Here is a 17,500-nt window from a genome sequence, read left to right as displayed (position 1 = left end):
TCTGGTAGCAGATATCGCAGCCTTTGTCATTCTTTACCTTGCACTTTTGTGTTAACATTTATTATAATTTATTTAGGATATGTGTTTTTACTTTCTGACTCCAATGACTCATTATTAAACTGTTAAAATGACTACAATTAGGCTGCTTGTGTAGCAAGCCGCCAGACTACTGTTATCCTATTTTTCTTCTGAGACTAAAAAACAAAATGCATCTCCTCCTAGAACTTTTGAGCTATGACCACCAAACTCACACCAGACCTCCAAACTGGTCTGACTCGGGTTGCTATATCTTTTCCGACTGATCTGACTTTCAGTTTTCCAAAAAACGTCCCGGGACCATCGGAAAAATCCCATTGCCTTAACATTGGACCAAACTTTGTGACCTCATAACTCTGCATCAGACTGTCCTACAGACTAATGGCTGAGCTCAGTTAACTCAGCCTAGCCAGCAACCAATCACTGATGGCCTTTTAACTTTCTAGCCACTCCCTAACAACCAGATCCTGCACCCTAGCAACTGTCCCATAGACTGCCATTATAGAGGTTCAGATTGATATCGTCATGCTGAAGTGTGATAGAGACATGGGGGTTGTTTTTAACTGTTCATACTGGCAAGAACCTTTGATACATCATCAGTCTAAGCTGTCAATCAACTCCATAGCAACAAAACAGACTAACCTAGCAACAATATAACAGCAGCTGTATCTCAGCATCAAAACATCGTAGAGAAGTGGGGGTTGGCTTGTTTGACTCATGCTAACACACCATACAGTACATCCTGTATGGTTCACATGCTAGCAATGACTAGCAACATGCTAATAATGTACTTTAACATGCTAGAAATTCTTACTGAACATTAAGGAAAATCTATAGAACACTGCTCTATCTATCTATCTATCTATCTATCTATCTGTCTGTCTGTCTGTCTGTCTGTCTGTCTGTCTGTCTGTCTGTCTGTCTGTCTGTCTGTCTGTCTCTCTCTCTCTCTATCTATCTATCTATCTATCTATCTATCTATCTATCTATCTATCTATCTATCTATCTATCTATCTATCTATCTATCTTTTCATACTTTTTAAAACTGTTTAAACTAAATAAACTATTACCAACATGAGTAACGAACATTAGTAAGCTAGTTAAATTAAATATTCTTAAGAGTGATATATGATGTGTTCTTTGGAAGAGTGTACTTGCACTATGATGATATTATATTGTCATTCTGGTAATGAGTGACATAAAATGGCCTTAAAATCACAATAATATTGTTAATCACAATATATTTCAGTGCTAAATATCAGATAACAAAATATAATATGATAATATAACAAAACATGTATATCGTGACAGGCCTAGTTTGTAGGTTGAGATTCCCTAGACTTTCCCAATAAAGTCATTAGGGCCCCTTTTTGCCCTTTTAAATGTTTACTTTTGTAAGTTACTATGAGATACACATTTGTACGTTTTGGGTATTAATGTGTACCTTATTAGGGGTATGAATAAGGACCTGTTATGAACAAAAATGTATCTTTGAAAAGGTATCGCCCCAGGGACAGATTAAGTAACTTTATTTCTAAACATGTACAGTGTATGTGGGTCAATCACTTGACCCTGTTTAACCACATGACCTACATTCTGTATACTATCAAGTGTGTGTGCTTCTGAATGCTATAGAAGTGGTTGAAAGTTGACAAGTTTGTGGAAAGTGCTTGTGATTGGATTAATACCGAAGTCTGTGATAAATGACAAACTAAATCCCTGAATTCATATCCCAAAATATAACAGTAATAAATAAATAGGAGAGAAAAAAACAAACAAAACATTTATGCTAAATAAAATATATTTAACTGCCAAAAATATAGGAACGTAAAAATAATTATAAATTATTTTGAAAATTTTAAATATTTAATAATAATAATAATACTATATATATTATGTATACATTTCAATATACATTAATGTTTCATATTTAAATATAAATGTGTTGTGTCAATAATTTACAACTGAAATTATATATTTTATACAGAATAATCCTGTAGTCAACTGTAAATACAAGATTTTAAAATGCTGAAGTGAAGTGAATATTAGTGATTATAGTTCATATGTTATTTTCTGAATATTTATACATTTAATTATTATTTCATATATAAAAATAAATTTGTTGTGTAAATAATTTACGATTTAAATGAAATACAATTTTATTCACTTCTATTAAAAATAAAGCTGCTGTGAAATAATTCATGACAAACAAAATCCCACAAAACTGAAGATCCTATTTTATAATGATTTGTATAATGGAAATAAAGCATAACTATTTTTATGGCTAACAAAAATCAGCTGGAATTAAAAGTAGGACCGAATGTTTAATATAATTCGGAATATTTCATATTCTATATTAAAACTAAATATTTGCATGATGCTTAAATCATTTTAAATCATTTTTGTGTGTGTTTTGAGATTAAATTGCATTGAATTTTGATTAAAAAAAGAAGTCACAAAATAAAAAAATCTGACTGGACCCTAATAAATTCATTTACATGTACATGCAGCATTGCATAAATGCATACAACAGTATCAGCTCATTAATCAGATCTTGATCAAACAAAGTATGCAGCTGATGTTGGTTTCCCTCTTATGGTCAAATAAGGCCATTAAAACCTCATAAAAAGTTTTTAAATCACATATTGAACCACAAGATCTTTTTAAATCAACTTGTATGTTATTTCACAACACTGCTCAATCTTTAAAATGCAATAATGCTCTAAAATAATAATAATATAAAGTGCAAACTTACTCTTGTAAGAAGGGCACATGGTTGATCGTGTATAAAATCACCGGCGCTGTCAGAGACAGAAGAAAAACACTGATCTCTGGAGGAAAATCCATCGGAAAAACGAAAGTGACGCAAATATGAGAATATCCCTTGAGTCCTGTCGATGATCTACTCCAGCAGAAATATGCAGGCAGTGAATAAAAAAATAATAAATAGTTTTGAAAAATAAATATCTAAAGAGTGAAAAGGCACATCTTCAGTCTTGATTTCCCTGAGTTTTAAAGTGTGTGTGCAAGTGTGTGTGTCGTGCTGTTCAGCTCAACACTGATGATGGAATCAACATGAAATCAGTGCAAACCTTTCAAAGTCCACGGACTCTGAACTATTACCGCCCATTAGCTATAGGAAAGAGTGCTACCAATCAAACACACACACACACACACACACACACACACACAGTCATACTGTACAACCGTCTTGTAATACCTGTGTAGATTTGTGTCCTGATTTCACGAGTTCACACTCACAGATATTTGACTGAATAGAATATGCACATTTGGCATGCTGTCCCTGGAGAGGGCTCTGAGTTTGGGAAGACTCCATAACTCATGTTACTCCCCTTATCAGGATAAAGAGATAGGGTCCGAGCGCAGTATCTAGCCCGGCTCCAGAACGCTCCCCCTTCAGATTCAAATAGGTTTCTGGTTTAATAGTGTGGAGTTGGGGTGGTGGAGGGTCGCTGAAGTCTAGAGAAAACGGAGGTATGACGTGTTTGACTATTTATAGGGGTTTCCTCTTGAGCTGATTGGATAATAGAATGATTGTGTGTGATGAATGAAGCTGCGGTCACATTAGAGTTTAAGCATGCGAAATTCTGTCGTGTGGCTCTGCGAAAAGGGGCGGGATTAAACAAGTGTATTAGCTCCATGTTTTAAATTTCTGTCCATAGATGTCATGTTTTGATCCTCGATTGGTCTCACGCAGACAAGTGATGCAATATCGCAGGTCAGAGTTCACCAAGCTCGAACTTTGCACCGCAGCAATCTGCGAAACTTGACGCACGAACCTGCGTTTTCGGTCTGACGCATTCGCGTGTATGAATGGAAGTCTATGGGAGGAAAAGCCCAGTGTGACTGCAGCTTTAGCCTCGCCAAAGACTGATCGTGCTCCTCCCGAAATTTGTTTATAAAACATCAATTCAATTCAGCTTTATTTGTATAGCGCTTTTGCAATGTAGATTGTGTCAAAGCAGCTTCACATAAATGGTCATAGTAACTGGATCAGGTTAGTTCAATTTTTCAGTGTTTAAGTTCAGTTCAGTTTAGCTCAGTTCAGTGTGGTTTGAAGTCATTATTGAGAGTCCAAACACTGAAGAGCAAATTCATCGATGAGTAGCTTTTCAGATCCTGAACCATGTAAGCCAGTGGCGACAGCGGAGAGGGAAAAAACTTCACCAATAGGAGAGTGAAGAAAAAAAACCTTGAGAGAACCAGACTCAGTTCGGCACGACCATTTTAATCACACGTCACAAAAATGGGGACTCTCCACAATTGTAATGAAGTGTACAGATGTCTCCCTCTCACCCTAAACCCAACCCTTACAGCAAACAATCTGCACTTTTACATATTCAAAATAGTTTTCATTTTCATTTCATTTTCATTTTCATTTTGTGCAATTTACAGCATGTTGACTCACTTTAAAAATTACACATTGAATCATTATAATACAGTAAAGTAGGATAGTTGATAGTTAATTGTTTATAAAACAAAGAGTATACAGTATTATTTTTTAATAATATGCACAGACTCTGAACTATTACCGCCCATTAGCTATAGGAAAGAGTGCTACCAATCAAACACACACACACACACACACAGTCATACTGTACAACCGTCTTGTAATACCTGTGTAGATTTGTGTCCTGATTTCACGAGTTCACACTCACAGATATTTGACTGAATAGAATATGTGCATTTGGCATGCTGTCCCTGGAGAGGGCTCTGAGTTTGGGAAGACTCCATAACTCATGTTACTCCCCTTATCAGGATAAAGAGATAGGGTCCGAGCGCAGTATCTAGCCCGGCTCCAGAACGCTCCCCCTTCAGATTCAAATAGGTTTCTGGTTTAATAGTGTGGAGTTGGGGTGGTAGAGGGTCGCTGAAGTCTAGAGAAAATGGAGGTATGACGTGTTTGACTATTTATAGGGGTTTCCTCTTGAGCTGATTGGATAATAGAATGATTGTATGTGTGATGAATGAAGCTGCGGTCACATTAGAGTTTAAGCATGCAAAATTCTGTCGTGTGGCTCTGCGAAAAGCGGCGGGATTAAACAAGTGTATTAGCTCCATGTTTTAAATTTCTGTCCATAGATGTCATGTTTTGATCCTCGATTGGTCTCACGCAGACAAGTGATGCAATATCGCAGGGCAGAGTTCACCAAGCTTGAACTTTGCACCGCAGCAATCTGCGAAACTTGACGCACGAACCTGCGTTTCCGGTCTGATGCATTCGCGTGCGTATGAATGGAAGTCTATGGGAGGAAAAGCCCAGTGTGACTGCAGCTTTAGCCTCGCCAAAGACTGATCGTGCTCCTCCCGAAATTTGTTTATAAAACATCAATTCAATTCAGCTTTATTTGTGTAGCGCTTTTGCAATGTAGATTGTGTCAAAGCAGCTTCACATAAATGGTCATAGTAACTGGATCAGGTTAGTTCAATTTTTCAGTGTTTAAGTTCAGTTTAGTTTAGCTCAGTTCAGTGTGGTTTGAAGTCATTATTGAGAGTCCAAACACTGAAGAGCAAATTCATCGATGAGTAGCTTTTCAGATCCTGAACCATGTAAGCCAGTGGCGACAGCGGAGAGGGAAAAAACTTCACCAATAGGAGAGTGAAGAAAAAAAACCTTGAGAGAACCAGACTCAGTTCGGCACGACCATTTTAATCACACGTCACAAAAATGGGGACTCTCCACAATTGTAATGAAGTGTACAGATGTCTCCCTCTTCCCCTAAACCCAACCCTTACAGCAAACAATCTGCACTTTTACATTTTCAAAATAGTTTTCATTTTCATTTCATTTTCATTTTGTGCAATTTACAGCATGTTGACTCACTTTAAAAATTACACATTGAATCATTATAATACAGTAAAGTAGGATAGTTGATGCACAAGCTTATTAAAACATCTATTTAAACTTTTGGGTCTCTTCATTATGTTTTTTACTTTATTTCATGATTAGATACCATGATGATTGTTTCTGTAAACAACTTTAAGCAAGTCTTTTATTTTGGTCATATCAACTTTTGGGAGACTATTATTAAATTTACAAATTATGGGTTGCAGCTGGAAGGGCAACGTAATACATATGCTGGATAATTTGGCGGTTCATTCTGCTGTGGCGACCCCAGATTAATAAAGGGACTAAGCCGAAAAATTAATGATTGATTGAAATTATTTCAAAATGTCACAACTCATTTCAGTGTGGAGTTTGCATGTTCTCCCCATGTTGGCGTGAGTTTCCTCCGCGTGCTCCGGTTTCCCCAAGAGTTAAACATATTTATATTTGTATTAAAATATAACTTTATATTTTCTATCAGTTATGTCAGTTTGACGTTTTACCCTAGCATCCTGGGGACGTTGCAGTTTGTTTGGAAATGAAAATCGAGTCGATGTCAGAACTCAAGCTAAAACCAATCAAATATCAACGTCTAATGATGTTACAGCTTGACGTTGTGTGGACGTTACCACTATGACATCTATCAGATGCTGGATTTTGGTTGCCCAACCTGATGAAAAAATGTCAACCAAATTTCACCGTCATTTGACGTCATTATTGGACATCAAAATACCGCTGTCTTTAGACGCTGTCTAGACATTAAATTTTGGTCATCTGACATCACAACCTAAATCTAACCTAATATTAACGTCTTATGACGTGCCTGCTGGGCAATAGCGAGATGCACTACATAATGCTACGTTTACACACACACATGCACAAATTTCATGTAAAGTAATGGTACTTTTAGTACTTTTAGTACTCTTTCCACCACTGACAACTACAGAGGAAAGACTTACGCATAGCAAAAAAAAAAAATGATAGTAATATACTTGAAAATAAAACTTAAAAATATTGTAATTTCTTGATATATTAGTTTCAACTTGATAACAAAAATATCCTGTAAAGGATGGGAAGAGTCTAATTAGCCTACCCTGCTGAAAAATCCTGCTTAAACCTGGTTGGCTGGTTTTAGCTGGTCGATCAGGCTGGTTTTAGAGGGGTTTTGGCCATTTCCAGGCTGGTTTCCAGACATTTCCAGCTTGGTCTTAGCTGGTCAGACTGGAAAATGACCAGCTAAAACCAACTTGACTAGCCTGGTTTAAGCTTGACATAGCTTCAAGCTGGTTTTAACTGGTCATCTCCCTGCCTGACCAGCTCAGACCAGGCAGGAAATGGCCAAAACCCCTCCAAAACCAGCCTGGTCGACCAGCTAAAACCAGCCAACCAGACTAGGCTAGTTTAAGCAGTTTTTCTCAGTTGGGTACATATTAATATGTACACTATTCCAAACAGTTTTTTCCTTTTTTCACACTAAAAGACTAAGTAAAACATGATTTCGTCTCCTATACCAATAATAAACTTAAATCTCATTACATTTTCCCTACAGTCCACTGTAGGCTATACATTTTATAAAAGAGTTTAATAACAAATCTCTTTTATTTTGTTGGGAATTCTGTGGTTTGATGTAATAACCAGTCTTTAGTTGATACTACGCATTATTTAGATATATCATATAGTATTTTAAACAATATTATACTTTTTATTCTGGAAGAAATGTCCGAGAGCGTTGAGTTCGGGTCGTGCGCGGTGACGTCAGCGGAAGAGTCCTCCGTCTTAAAGCTCAAGATGGCGACGTCGACCAGGAAGTAGGTAAACAACCGTACGGGGATAAAAAAATATATAGATTAACCCCTCAAATACAGCCGTGCCGATCAAGAAAAAGGCAGATTGAGCGGTCGTTAGTGTTCGTGGAGGGTTTTCGCGGACGGGGGGTGTTTATTAACGCGCGGTGAGTGGGTTTTCTGTCAGGTTAGCATGTTAGCTCGATTCAGACAATAGCGCTCCATTGAGTCTGTAAGAAAAAACACACAGACAGCTGATAAATTCGTTAATAAATCAATTAGGTTAGTCTGTAATAATCAATATGAGACGGGAATCATGTTAAAGTGACGTGCTGGATGGGTTAGTGCTGTTTGTTGGGTGATTTTCGGGCTGACAAACGCCCAGACAGATTGTTTTATGATAATCACATATGAATGTAAACGGCTTTAGCTTGATATCGTCTGCTCTTAAAGGGTGGATGGGGGACGGGCTGGGCTGTAAAGCTCAGAATAAAACTTATTGTAAACTAGACAAGGCCTATATCACATATTTAACGTATTAATGAGTTAGTTTTGTCTGTCAGTCTGATCGTCTGTATATCCATCTCTTAGCTATCTTTTAGAAGACCATATATATATATATATATATATATATATATATATATATATATATATATATATATATATATATATATATATATATATTACACAGACCATTCTCTGTACTTCTGGATTTATTAGGTAAGGGTATGAGTAAAATGTACTTTTTTATTTTAAATGTATTATAAAGATTCTTCACGATTTATATTAAAAATATTTTTAATTAATACCATTTTATGACTAACTGGTGGTCAGGTTGAGGTAAAGCTGGTTTTATATTCACACATTTTGACGTTCCCCTTAACTTAATTTCAGAAAAGTACTCCTTGCCAATTCTAAATGGGGAAATCATATTAGCAGCCAATGACTATCAAAATATAACATTATTTAAAGTCAATTAAATAGTGCTGATGTTGTTTTAAAGTCTTGCATGCGATTTCAAACCGAATATTTAAAGTAGGGCTGCACAATATATTGTTATATCAGCATCGATATTGCCATTCACTGTGAGACTACAATTCACAGTAGTCACATTGCAAGTATACGCAACGTTGTTGAGTCTGGATTATAACTGATGATTTCGCAAGTGTTTTTTGAGGCATGTGACTGTGTTGTGAGGGTTTTGTATCATTTGTAACTATTTTCAAATTAATAATTATATATTCTATTCAAATGTTTATAAAACAGAGTATACAGTATTATTTTACAGTTTATTATTCAATTACTGTTCACTTGAATACAGTTAGACGACTCGGAATAATGAAACGCTGTTTATTTAATTGGTATGTTTTTCTTTATTGTATTTATCTGTACGTGTAGATTGTTTATATTTTACGCATATGCACTCCCTTACAGAATCATCCCAATCAATCTAAAATTCTTAATTATTTCCAAAGAGTTATTGGACACATCTGCTGAAATTGTATTCATATTGCAATGTATATCGCAGTATATTCAAATATCGCAATGTTAGATTTTTCCAATATCGTGCAGCCCTAATTCAAAGTAGCATGGTAAACAATATAGGGACAATGTCAAGTTGTTGTTTTTTTCCAAAATTAACGAATGTGCAAATATAAAACCAACTTCACCTCTATGTGGGTCAGAATAACATGTTTTCATTAGTTGTGTTTGAAAATCATGGTTATTCCACCAAATAAAAAGTTAGAATCTTTTGTTTTGTATTGTCTAAAATGTATATACAATGTCTCAAAGCACAGTGCTTTTTTTAGCAACAAAAAACTGTAAATAAAAAAAAATTTTTATTTAAAAAATAACTATAATTACAGACTAACTAAATGTCAGCTGGACTGTAATGCTTTCATAGTTGTATGTTGTGTTCCATTAAATGCATTTAATTAGAAAAAAAATTGCTAGGCAAAAATTAATCACATCCAACATAAAATATGTGTGAACTGTATATTTGTTATATATTTAAATACATGCATGCATTTATTTGAGAAAATGTTTATTTATATTGAGACATAAAATGTATTTTAAGGCTGCGTGATATTGGAAAAAAAATTCACATTGCAATTTTTTGTTTTGCTGCGATATGAGTATAATTTCACCAGATGACTTGATTAGCCCTATTGGGACAATTTCTGGGATGTTCAAGTCTTTTTCTATGCAGTGCATCTGCATAAACTATAATAGATTGCAAGAATATATAAATATAATAGAGCAAAAATAAAAGTGAAATAAAACAATGCTTTATGGTTTTCTGTGGAGTATAACAGTATTTAGGTACAGAAATTGAACAATCAAATGTAAAATAGCTTGATTGTGTGTGTGTGTGTGTGTGTGTGTGTGTGTGTGTGTGTGTGTGTGTGTGTGTGTGTGTGTGTATTCACTCAAAAAAATGTTTTTGCTCGTTCAAACTAATTTAAAATGAGCTGAAACAACACAATTCTTCAGATTTCATTGGGACAACTTCATTTTTAATGTTTAATCCACATAAATTTGTTAATTTGTATTGGGACAACATAAATGAATTGTGTGGAACACCCTGCATTTTTACTGTGTTATACAGTTGTAGTCAGAATTATTAGCCCCCTTTTGAATTTTCTTTTCTTTTTAAAAATATTTCCCAAATGATGTTTGACAGAGCAAGGAAAAGTTCACAGTATGTCTGATGATATTTTTTCTTCTGGAGAAAGTCTTATTTGTTTTATTTCGGCTAGAATAAAAGCAGTTTTACATAAAAAAAAAAAAACATTTAAGGGCACAATTATTAGCCCTTTTAAGCTATATTTATTTTATCTATATTCCACTGAACAAACCATTATAATACAATAACTTACCTAATTACCCTAACCTGCATTGTTAACCTAATCAACCTAGTTAAGCCTTTAAATGTCACTTTAAGCTGTATAGAAGTGTCTAGAAGAATATCTAGTAAAATATTATTTACTGTCATCATGATTATTATGATTAGAAATGTGTTGAAAAATTCTTCTCTCCGTTAAACAGAAATTGGGGGGAAAAAAATAAACAAGGGGGCTAATAATTCTGACTTCAACTGTATGTATATATATATATATATATATATATATATATATATATATATATATATATATATATATATATATGAAGAGTTCAGATGCAAAAACTTCTAAATACCATCTGAAATTTTCTTCTAAAGTGGTAATTTTCTTCAACCTCCTCTGTTTATGTTCAAGTATTTCACTTTAAAAGCAATGAAAAGAATTTATTCATCACTATAAAAGTAAAATTTCTGAGCCTACACACTAAAGTCGGAGATAAATGCTAATTTTAGAAGAAAATATCAAATGGCTTTTAGAGGTTTTTGCATCTAAACTCTTCACATATGGTTCAGCCCTAACCTATCGGATATAAATTATATATGAATTTACACATCTTTGTATGAAAATTGTTTCATTTCCATGTGTGTACATCACATGTGCACAATAAGTATATAACACACACACGCACATATATTATCTCAATTAAAAACTATTTTGGATGCGATTAATCTTTGCCCAGCACTAAAAAAAAAAAAAAAAAAAAAAAGCTGTTTTCAGAACTTTGCAGTATGAATGCATGGATTTCTACATTTTATCTTGCTGATTATCTCATGAGTAGTTGAATAAAGGGTTCAGATAATCAGTTCTGGATAGATGCCTGTATACAATCATGCATTCTGCTTTATCATCCGTAAAAAGGCTTCCCAGCAGAACTCATCGACCTCACTGTTTGTTTTGATGGGATTATTTGTGCTGGTTATTACACTGACTGATTTCTCTGTCTGTGTGTGTGTGTGTGTGTCAGAGATGGCTGACGAATGATGGGGGTTTGACATGTTTCTGCTCGGAGCCTGATGCCCACTCTTGCCACGTCTGTTGTCATGGACACGGAGGACTATCTGCACCCTGAGGGCCCTCAGCTGGGGAGCCCCAAATTCAGCGCTCCCAGTCCTCCTCTCACAAGTTCCATGGAGGTACATTCAGCCCTAAACACCCACACGTTTCACATTAAATCAATGTTTACTGTATATCTTACCGTTACCCCTATGTTCAGAGATGTTCATGTTCAGACTTGAGTCCTGAAGCTGAGACCCTCTGAAATGAATGTTAACAAATCACCCTTTTTAGTGCTCTTATTTAAAATGTTATTTACAGTTGAACTCAGAATTATTCACCCTTCAGTGAATCTTTTTTTCTGTTGCAAATATTTCCCAAATGATGTTGAACAGATTCAGGAATTTTTCACAGTATTTCCTATAATATTTTTTCTTCTGGAGAAAGTCTTATTTGTTTTATTTCAGCTAGAGTAAAAGCAGTTTATCATTTATTTTAAAACCATTTTAAGGTCAATATTATTAATCCCCTTAAGCAATATTTGTTTTGGATTATCTACAGAACAAACCACTGTTATACAATGACTTAAAGGTGCAGTAGATGATCTGCCAGAATGCTAGCATTAGCATAATTGCTTAGACGTTTTACATTTGCCCCCTGCTGTCCAAAGCCACACCTCCTTAAGTCATGAACGCGAGAACGCGCACCAGTTAGATATAACACTAGATTATGTCACTCACCAGTTAGAAAACTCTATGGAGACATGCACTTTATCAAGCGTAGTTGTTGACAGGCCAGCGGGTTCAGGATTATATTTCCCCAAAACTGTCACAAGCTGTCACTGTTCAAAAATGAACAAATGTGTAAACATAAAGCAAACTTCACCTCAGTAAAGCTGAGGAAGAGCACTATTTACTGACGTTTTGTTAGGCCGTACTCACACTATGTACAGTTGTCTCGAACCGGGCCAAAGCACGCTTGTACCATCTCCCGTCTCCCCCGACGGCCCACACTCGCATTAAAATCGGGCCTGGGCATGCTTACGGCATCGATGCTGCGCTGTTCAGTAAGTGCTCTCGCTCAGCTTAGTGGAGATTTCTTTAGTTATATCGTTTAAGTCGTTTGATATGCAGTGACATGCAGTCAAATATTTTGCCAAACAGTCCTTAGGGATGCGGTGACACGCAGTCAGATATTTCCCCGAACAGATTCGCCATGTTTGGCGCTCATAAACAATCATAAAGTCCTCGTGCTGCAGGTATTAGGAGGTCTGCTGAAGGTGCAGCTGTAGTGCAGTGAGGGGTTTGCGTCTTTAATAAACTATGGCAGTTTGCGTTCGTTGAACAGTAAGATTGATTAATAAATCCATATGAAACAGTCCTTTAAAAGTCGCTTTCAGTTTCAGGCTTTGGCGCGTTTTGCACTCACACACAAGCCTACCGTCAAAGCCCAAGTGAACCGCGCTCAGGCCCACCTTTTTCAACTGGGCCAGGGCCGGCCAAGTGAACCCAGCTTGAGCCTGATTCAGCGCACTCACACTTCTCAAACGATCCAGGAAACGGGCCTGGGCACAGTTTGGATAGCATAGTGTGAGTAGGCCCTCATTCAACTAAGACTTTCAGCTCTTTTTACACTTGAACAACTAAACAAATTATTATTGATGCAAACTATATTATTGATGCTATAAAAGGTACTACATGAACTTGAGAATAGCCAATCTTCTGCCGGACGTTTTCAGTGGCTGAACAACTGTACCGTGCATATAAAATCGTTCATAAAAAAGGACAGAGTCTACATCAGCTTTGCGTAGCTAAAATTATTTTAAGGCATACCTGTCTAAAAGAAATTCTCCAGCCGTGATGTCATCCTTGAGATCGTTGTTTTGAACTGCATAACGTCATTTCCCTCCAGCGTACAAAAGTAATTCCGATACTGATCCGGTACTGATTCAGAAGCCCTTTCGGAAACAATCTTTCTTTTCATGCATACAAGGCCATGCTGGTCTTTCAGAAAGATAGTATATTTTTGTTAAGAAATGTATAAAATGTCCCTAATATATTCTCTTCTTAACTATTTCCCTAGTTGTTCTTAAACGTTGTTAATTTTGGCAAATTTGAGATGTTCGTGTCACCTGAAAGCCGAATAAATGAGCTTTCCATTGTTGTGTTTTTTTTTTAAGATGGATAGTATTTGGCAGATATGTGACACATGTAAATAATTGACAAAATCACATTTTAAGTTCTTCAAATTGGGTTATTAGCAATGCATATACTAATCAAAAATCAAGATTTGGGATATTCATGAATAGAAATGTACAAAATGTCTTTTCTTAATATTTGCGTCCTAACTATCACCCTCGCTGTTTTTAAACCTGAACAATTTTTGCAAATGGTAGATGTTCGTGTCATCTAAAAGCTGAATAAATTAGCTTTCTATTAATATAGGGGTTTATCCAGATGGATAATATTTGGCAGAGATATTACTATTTGAAAATCTGGACCCTGAGGGTGCAAGCAATTGTAAATATTGAGAAAATCACTTCTTAGCAGTTTTTAGCAATGCAATGCACATACTAATCAAAAAATTAAGATTTAGTATATTAATGGAAAGACATGTCTTTTAATTAATATATTCACTTACTAACTATCACTCTAGTTGTTCTTGAATCTTGTTAGTTTTTGCAAAACTGAGATGTTCATGTCATCTGAAAGCTGAATAAATAGGCTCTCCATTAATATGGGGGGTTTATTAAGATGGATAATATTTGGCAGAGATGTGATCATGTGATCATGTTTCAAAATCTGAACTCAAGTCTAAGTAATTGACATAATCACATTTTAGGTTGTCCAAATTGAGTTTTTAGCAATGCATATACTAATCAAAAATTAAGGTTTAGTATATTAATGGAAATAAATGTACAACATGTCTTGTCTAAATATATTCTCTTCCTAACTATCACCCTAGTTGTTCTTAAACCTGGTCTAAAATGAGGCAAATCTGGAGTGATTTGTCGTCCAATGGTAATCATCTTTCTTGTAGCTTCACATCACCTGGTTTATGGTTATTTACTCTTGCACGGTTTATGTGGGTCTCACTGTGAGTCAGTAGTTTATCAGCACTGCCAGTAAATATTTGTGGTGATGGGTAATATCTCTGCTGAACAGTGTTTCCAAAGGGCCACTTCCTGTGTCAAATGTGCTGTTTGTTTCCTGTTTCTCCAGAGTCAGCTGTATCAGCCCAACTCATGGGCGTACTCACAGCAAGCTCAATACAACCAGCACTATCCTATGCAATCTGGAAGGTAAGCCATACACATTTTTTCTTCACAACAAGCCAAAACAAAGAAAAAGCAGAACAAATGTGTGTGTTTGTTAACTGCATATTACATATATATATATAATATGTGATCACAAAACTAGCCATATGTGTCAATATTTAGAAACTGAGATTTTCATGTCATCTGGGCCCGGTTTTTCAAAAGTAATCCACTAGGATTTTGGATAAGGGATTGGATCAAATCTTGAAAATGGGTTTTTCAAAAAAAAAAAATGGATCACGTAATCTAATCTTGGTTTTGATCCGGACCAAATCTTTAGTTTGGGTTTTTCAGACCTTTTTTGTAGGATCTGGATCACTTTGATCCAAAAAACCTGGATTAAACTGATCCCATCAGAAGGGTGGATTTAGCGTGGATTTCATGCCCGAAATGTAATGAAAACTTAAAAAATGTATTAAATAATATTATTTTTGGATCATACAGTATCTTACAAGATATACTATTTATTGATAAGGTTTTAATTGTATTTGTTCATGTGTCAGGCTGTAGTGATTATTGGCTTTAACGTATTCAGCCTTTCAGTAGGCCTACAGCAAAGTAGAAAGAGTTTGGCCTCATAAAACAATCCCCCAAACAGCTGTCAAAATTGACCAAAACCAAACAATTTTATTCTTTCACTAAATGATATATATATTCATCACAATGGAAAATATTTTTCTTTTTAGAATATTTATTAGTGATGCATGCAATGATTACAGAATAACAAAAAAATGCAAAGAATGGCAATCGCTAATTTTTTAAATCTCTTTCAACAATTGCAAAAAGAGACTGAAAGGGCAGAAGCACAGCTTCATCTGCAGAGGAACAAGCTGGTCTCTCCTCATCAGATGAGGAAGTCTGAACTTATTGTGGAGTTTTTGACATTCAGTCTTTTTTTTATTTACATCTATATTTGAAACTTATTATAAATATCCTCAATGTACAGTGTTGTAGGTCTCAGATGAGCGGACTGCTTAAAGAGGATGGGGTGGGCTTTTTCTTGTTTTCATTATTTATTATTATTATTATTTTAATAATTATTAAATTTTCTTAGTTTTCATTTCAAATAAAAATAAAGATATATTGACCCCACGCTGGCTATTCTACTCTTTACATATCTATAGTTCTACATTGTGATGTCCTATCCTGTTTGAGCACTGGTTATCCAGATTTAGTGATCCTGAAAAGTTCCTATCCGGATCAGATTGATCCAATCCGATGTTGCTTTGAAAAACTGGCTCAAAAAGTAAGCTGGATTACATGATCACGGATCGCAAAAACAGGATTACTAAATCCGGATCAATTTTATCCGGATTAAACCTTTTGAAAAACCAGGCCCTGGAAGCTGAATAATTAAGCTTTCCATCGATGTAGGGGATTATTAAGATGGATAATATTTGGCAGAGATATTACTACTTCTGAGAGTTCAAAAATGTAAATACTGAGAAAATCTCCTTTATAGTTGTCCAGATTGAGTTCTTAGCAATGCATATTACTAATGTTACAACCTCTATTATGTTAGTCTTGGGTAAAAGTAATAACATTTACAAGGTGTGGTACTTTCACAAGTGATGGGCGAAAGTAAAAGACACAAACAACAAAACTGCCAACAAAAGTGATTTAATGTACAAAAAGAAGGTGAAATCAGAGTAATGCCCAAAGATGTATACAATAAGAGGAAGTATTTAGAATAATAATAAAGTAATATATTAAATAAAGTATTAAACAAAATTAGCTCGAGTAAGGGGACGCTAGTGAAGCCAAATCTAAGAAATAAATATAACAAAACAAATCTAACTCATAAGCAAACCCCTTACCTCGCTAGAAGCATGAAAAGAAAATCTTCAGCGCCAAGCGCTGTAATCTTGGATGTTGGAAATGTTGGAAATAAGGGTGTGGTGCCCAAAAATGGAGGCAAATAAATCCAAGCTTGCAGGAGCAGAGCTTTTGGTAAATGATCAGAGAAATCCTGCTTGCATCACTAGAATTGATGGACATTTTTACTAAAATAACCTTTTTTTTTCTTTTTTTTTTTAATGAAAGAAATAAATGTGTTAATGCATCTTCAGTTTTGCAGTTATGTTGCATGCTGATTGAACATGTATCTGTATTTTATTATGCATTAGTTGATGTAACCCATTCATAGTTTATGATTCTGTTTATAAATCAGTAACATGATATGTAATACTCTGCATGTCTCGCAGTATTTGAAGCCTTTTAGGTCTGCACAATATTGGACAAATCTAACATTGCGATATTGTTTTTCTGCTATATATTTCTATATGAATATAAATTCACCAGATGACTTGAAAATCTCTTTGTAAAGGATTGATCATTTTTTTATTGATTAGGATTATTCTGTTAGGGTGTGCATTTGTATAAAATATAATAAACAATGTACAACCATACATATGTATATATGTATATACATATATACAATAATAAAAAGATAAAATATGAAATAAAGAGTGTTTTTCTGGACAGTCTAACAGTATTCAGGCACAGTCATTGTAAAATCCTGTGTAGTCTTCATTGTATAAATTATTTAATGAAGTTACAAATGGTACAATTTCTTATGGCTGAATGCTTTTTAAAATCCTCATATACTCACAGGCCT

General features: G+C 35.0%; 3 protein-coding genes across 5 annotated transcripts in view; 2 read left to right on the top strand and 1 right to left on the bottom strand.

Annotated features, from left to right (window-relative positions):
• tm6sf2a (transmembrane 6 superfamily member 2a) overlaps nucleotides 1-3,096 on the bottom strand; it is an 18,515-nt gene extending 15,419 nt beyond the window's left edge. The window contains 1 exon segment of the mRNA NM_212944.2: nucleotides 2,792-3,096. Within this exon segment, the coding sequence (NP_998109.2) occupies nucleotides 2,792-2,883 (92 nt within the window). The 5' untranslated portion in view covers nucleotides 2,884-3,096.
• btbd2b (BTB domain containing 2b) overlaps nucleotides 1-17,500 on the top strand; it is a 1,074,195-nt gene that overhangs the window by 687,750 nt on the left and 368,945 nt on the right. The gene's annotated exons all lie outside the window — the stretch shown is intronic.
• sbno2a (strawberry notch homolog 2a) overlaps nucleotides 7,660-17,500 on the top strand; it is an 80,295-nt gene continuing 70,454 nt past the window's right edge. The window contains 3 exon segments of one of the 3 annotated variants that reach the window (NM_001423680.2): nucleotides 7,660-7,692; nucleotides 11,539-11,707; nucleotides 14,789-14,868. In NM_001423680.2, the coding sequence (NP_001410609.2) occupies nucleotides 11,588-11,707; nucleotides 14,789-14,868 (200 nt within the window). In that variant the 5' untranslated portion in view covers nucleotides 7,660-7,692; nucleotides 11,539-11,587. 3 annotated transcript variants of the gene reach the window in all.

The sequence above is a fragment of the Danio rerio genome, chromosome 2 (assembly GCF_052040795.2).
Source record: "Danio rerio strain M-AB ecotype USA chromosome 2, GRCz13ab, whole genome shotgun sequence".
Lineage (NCBI taxonomy): Eukaryota > Metazoa > Chordata > Actinopteri > Cypriniformes > Danionidae > Danio > Danio rerio.
This window is presented reverse-complemented; position numbering and strand designations above follow the sequence as displayed.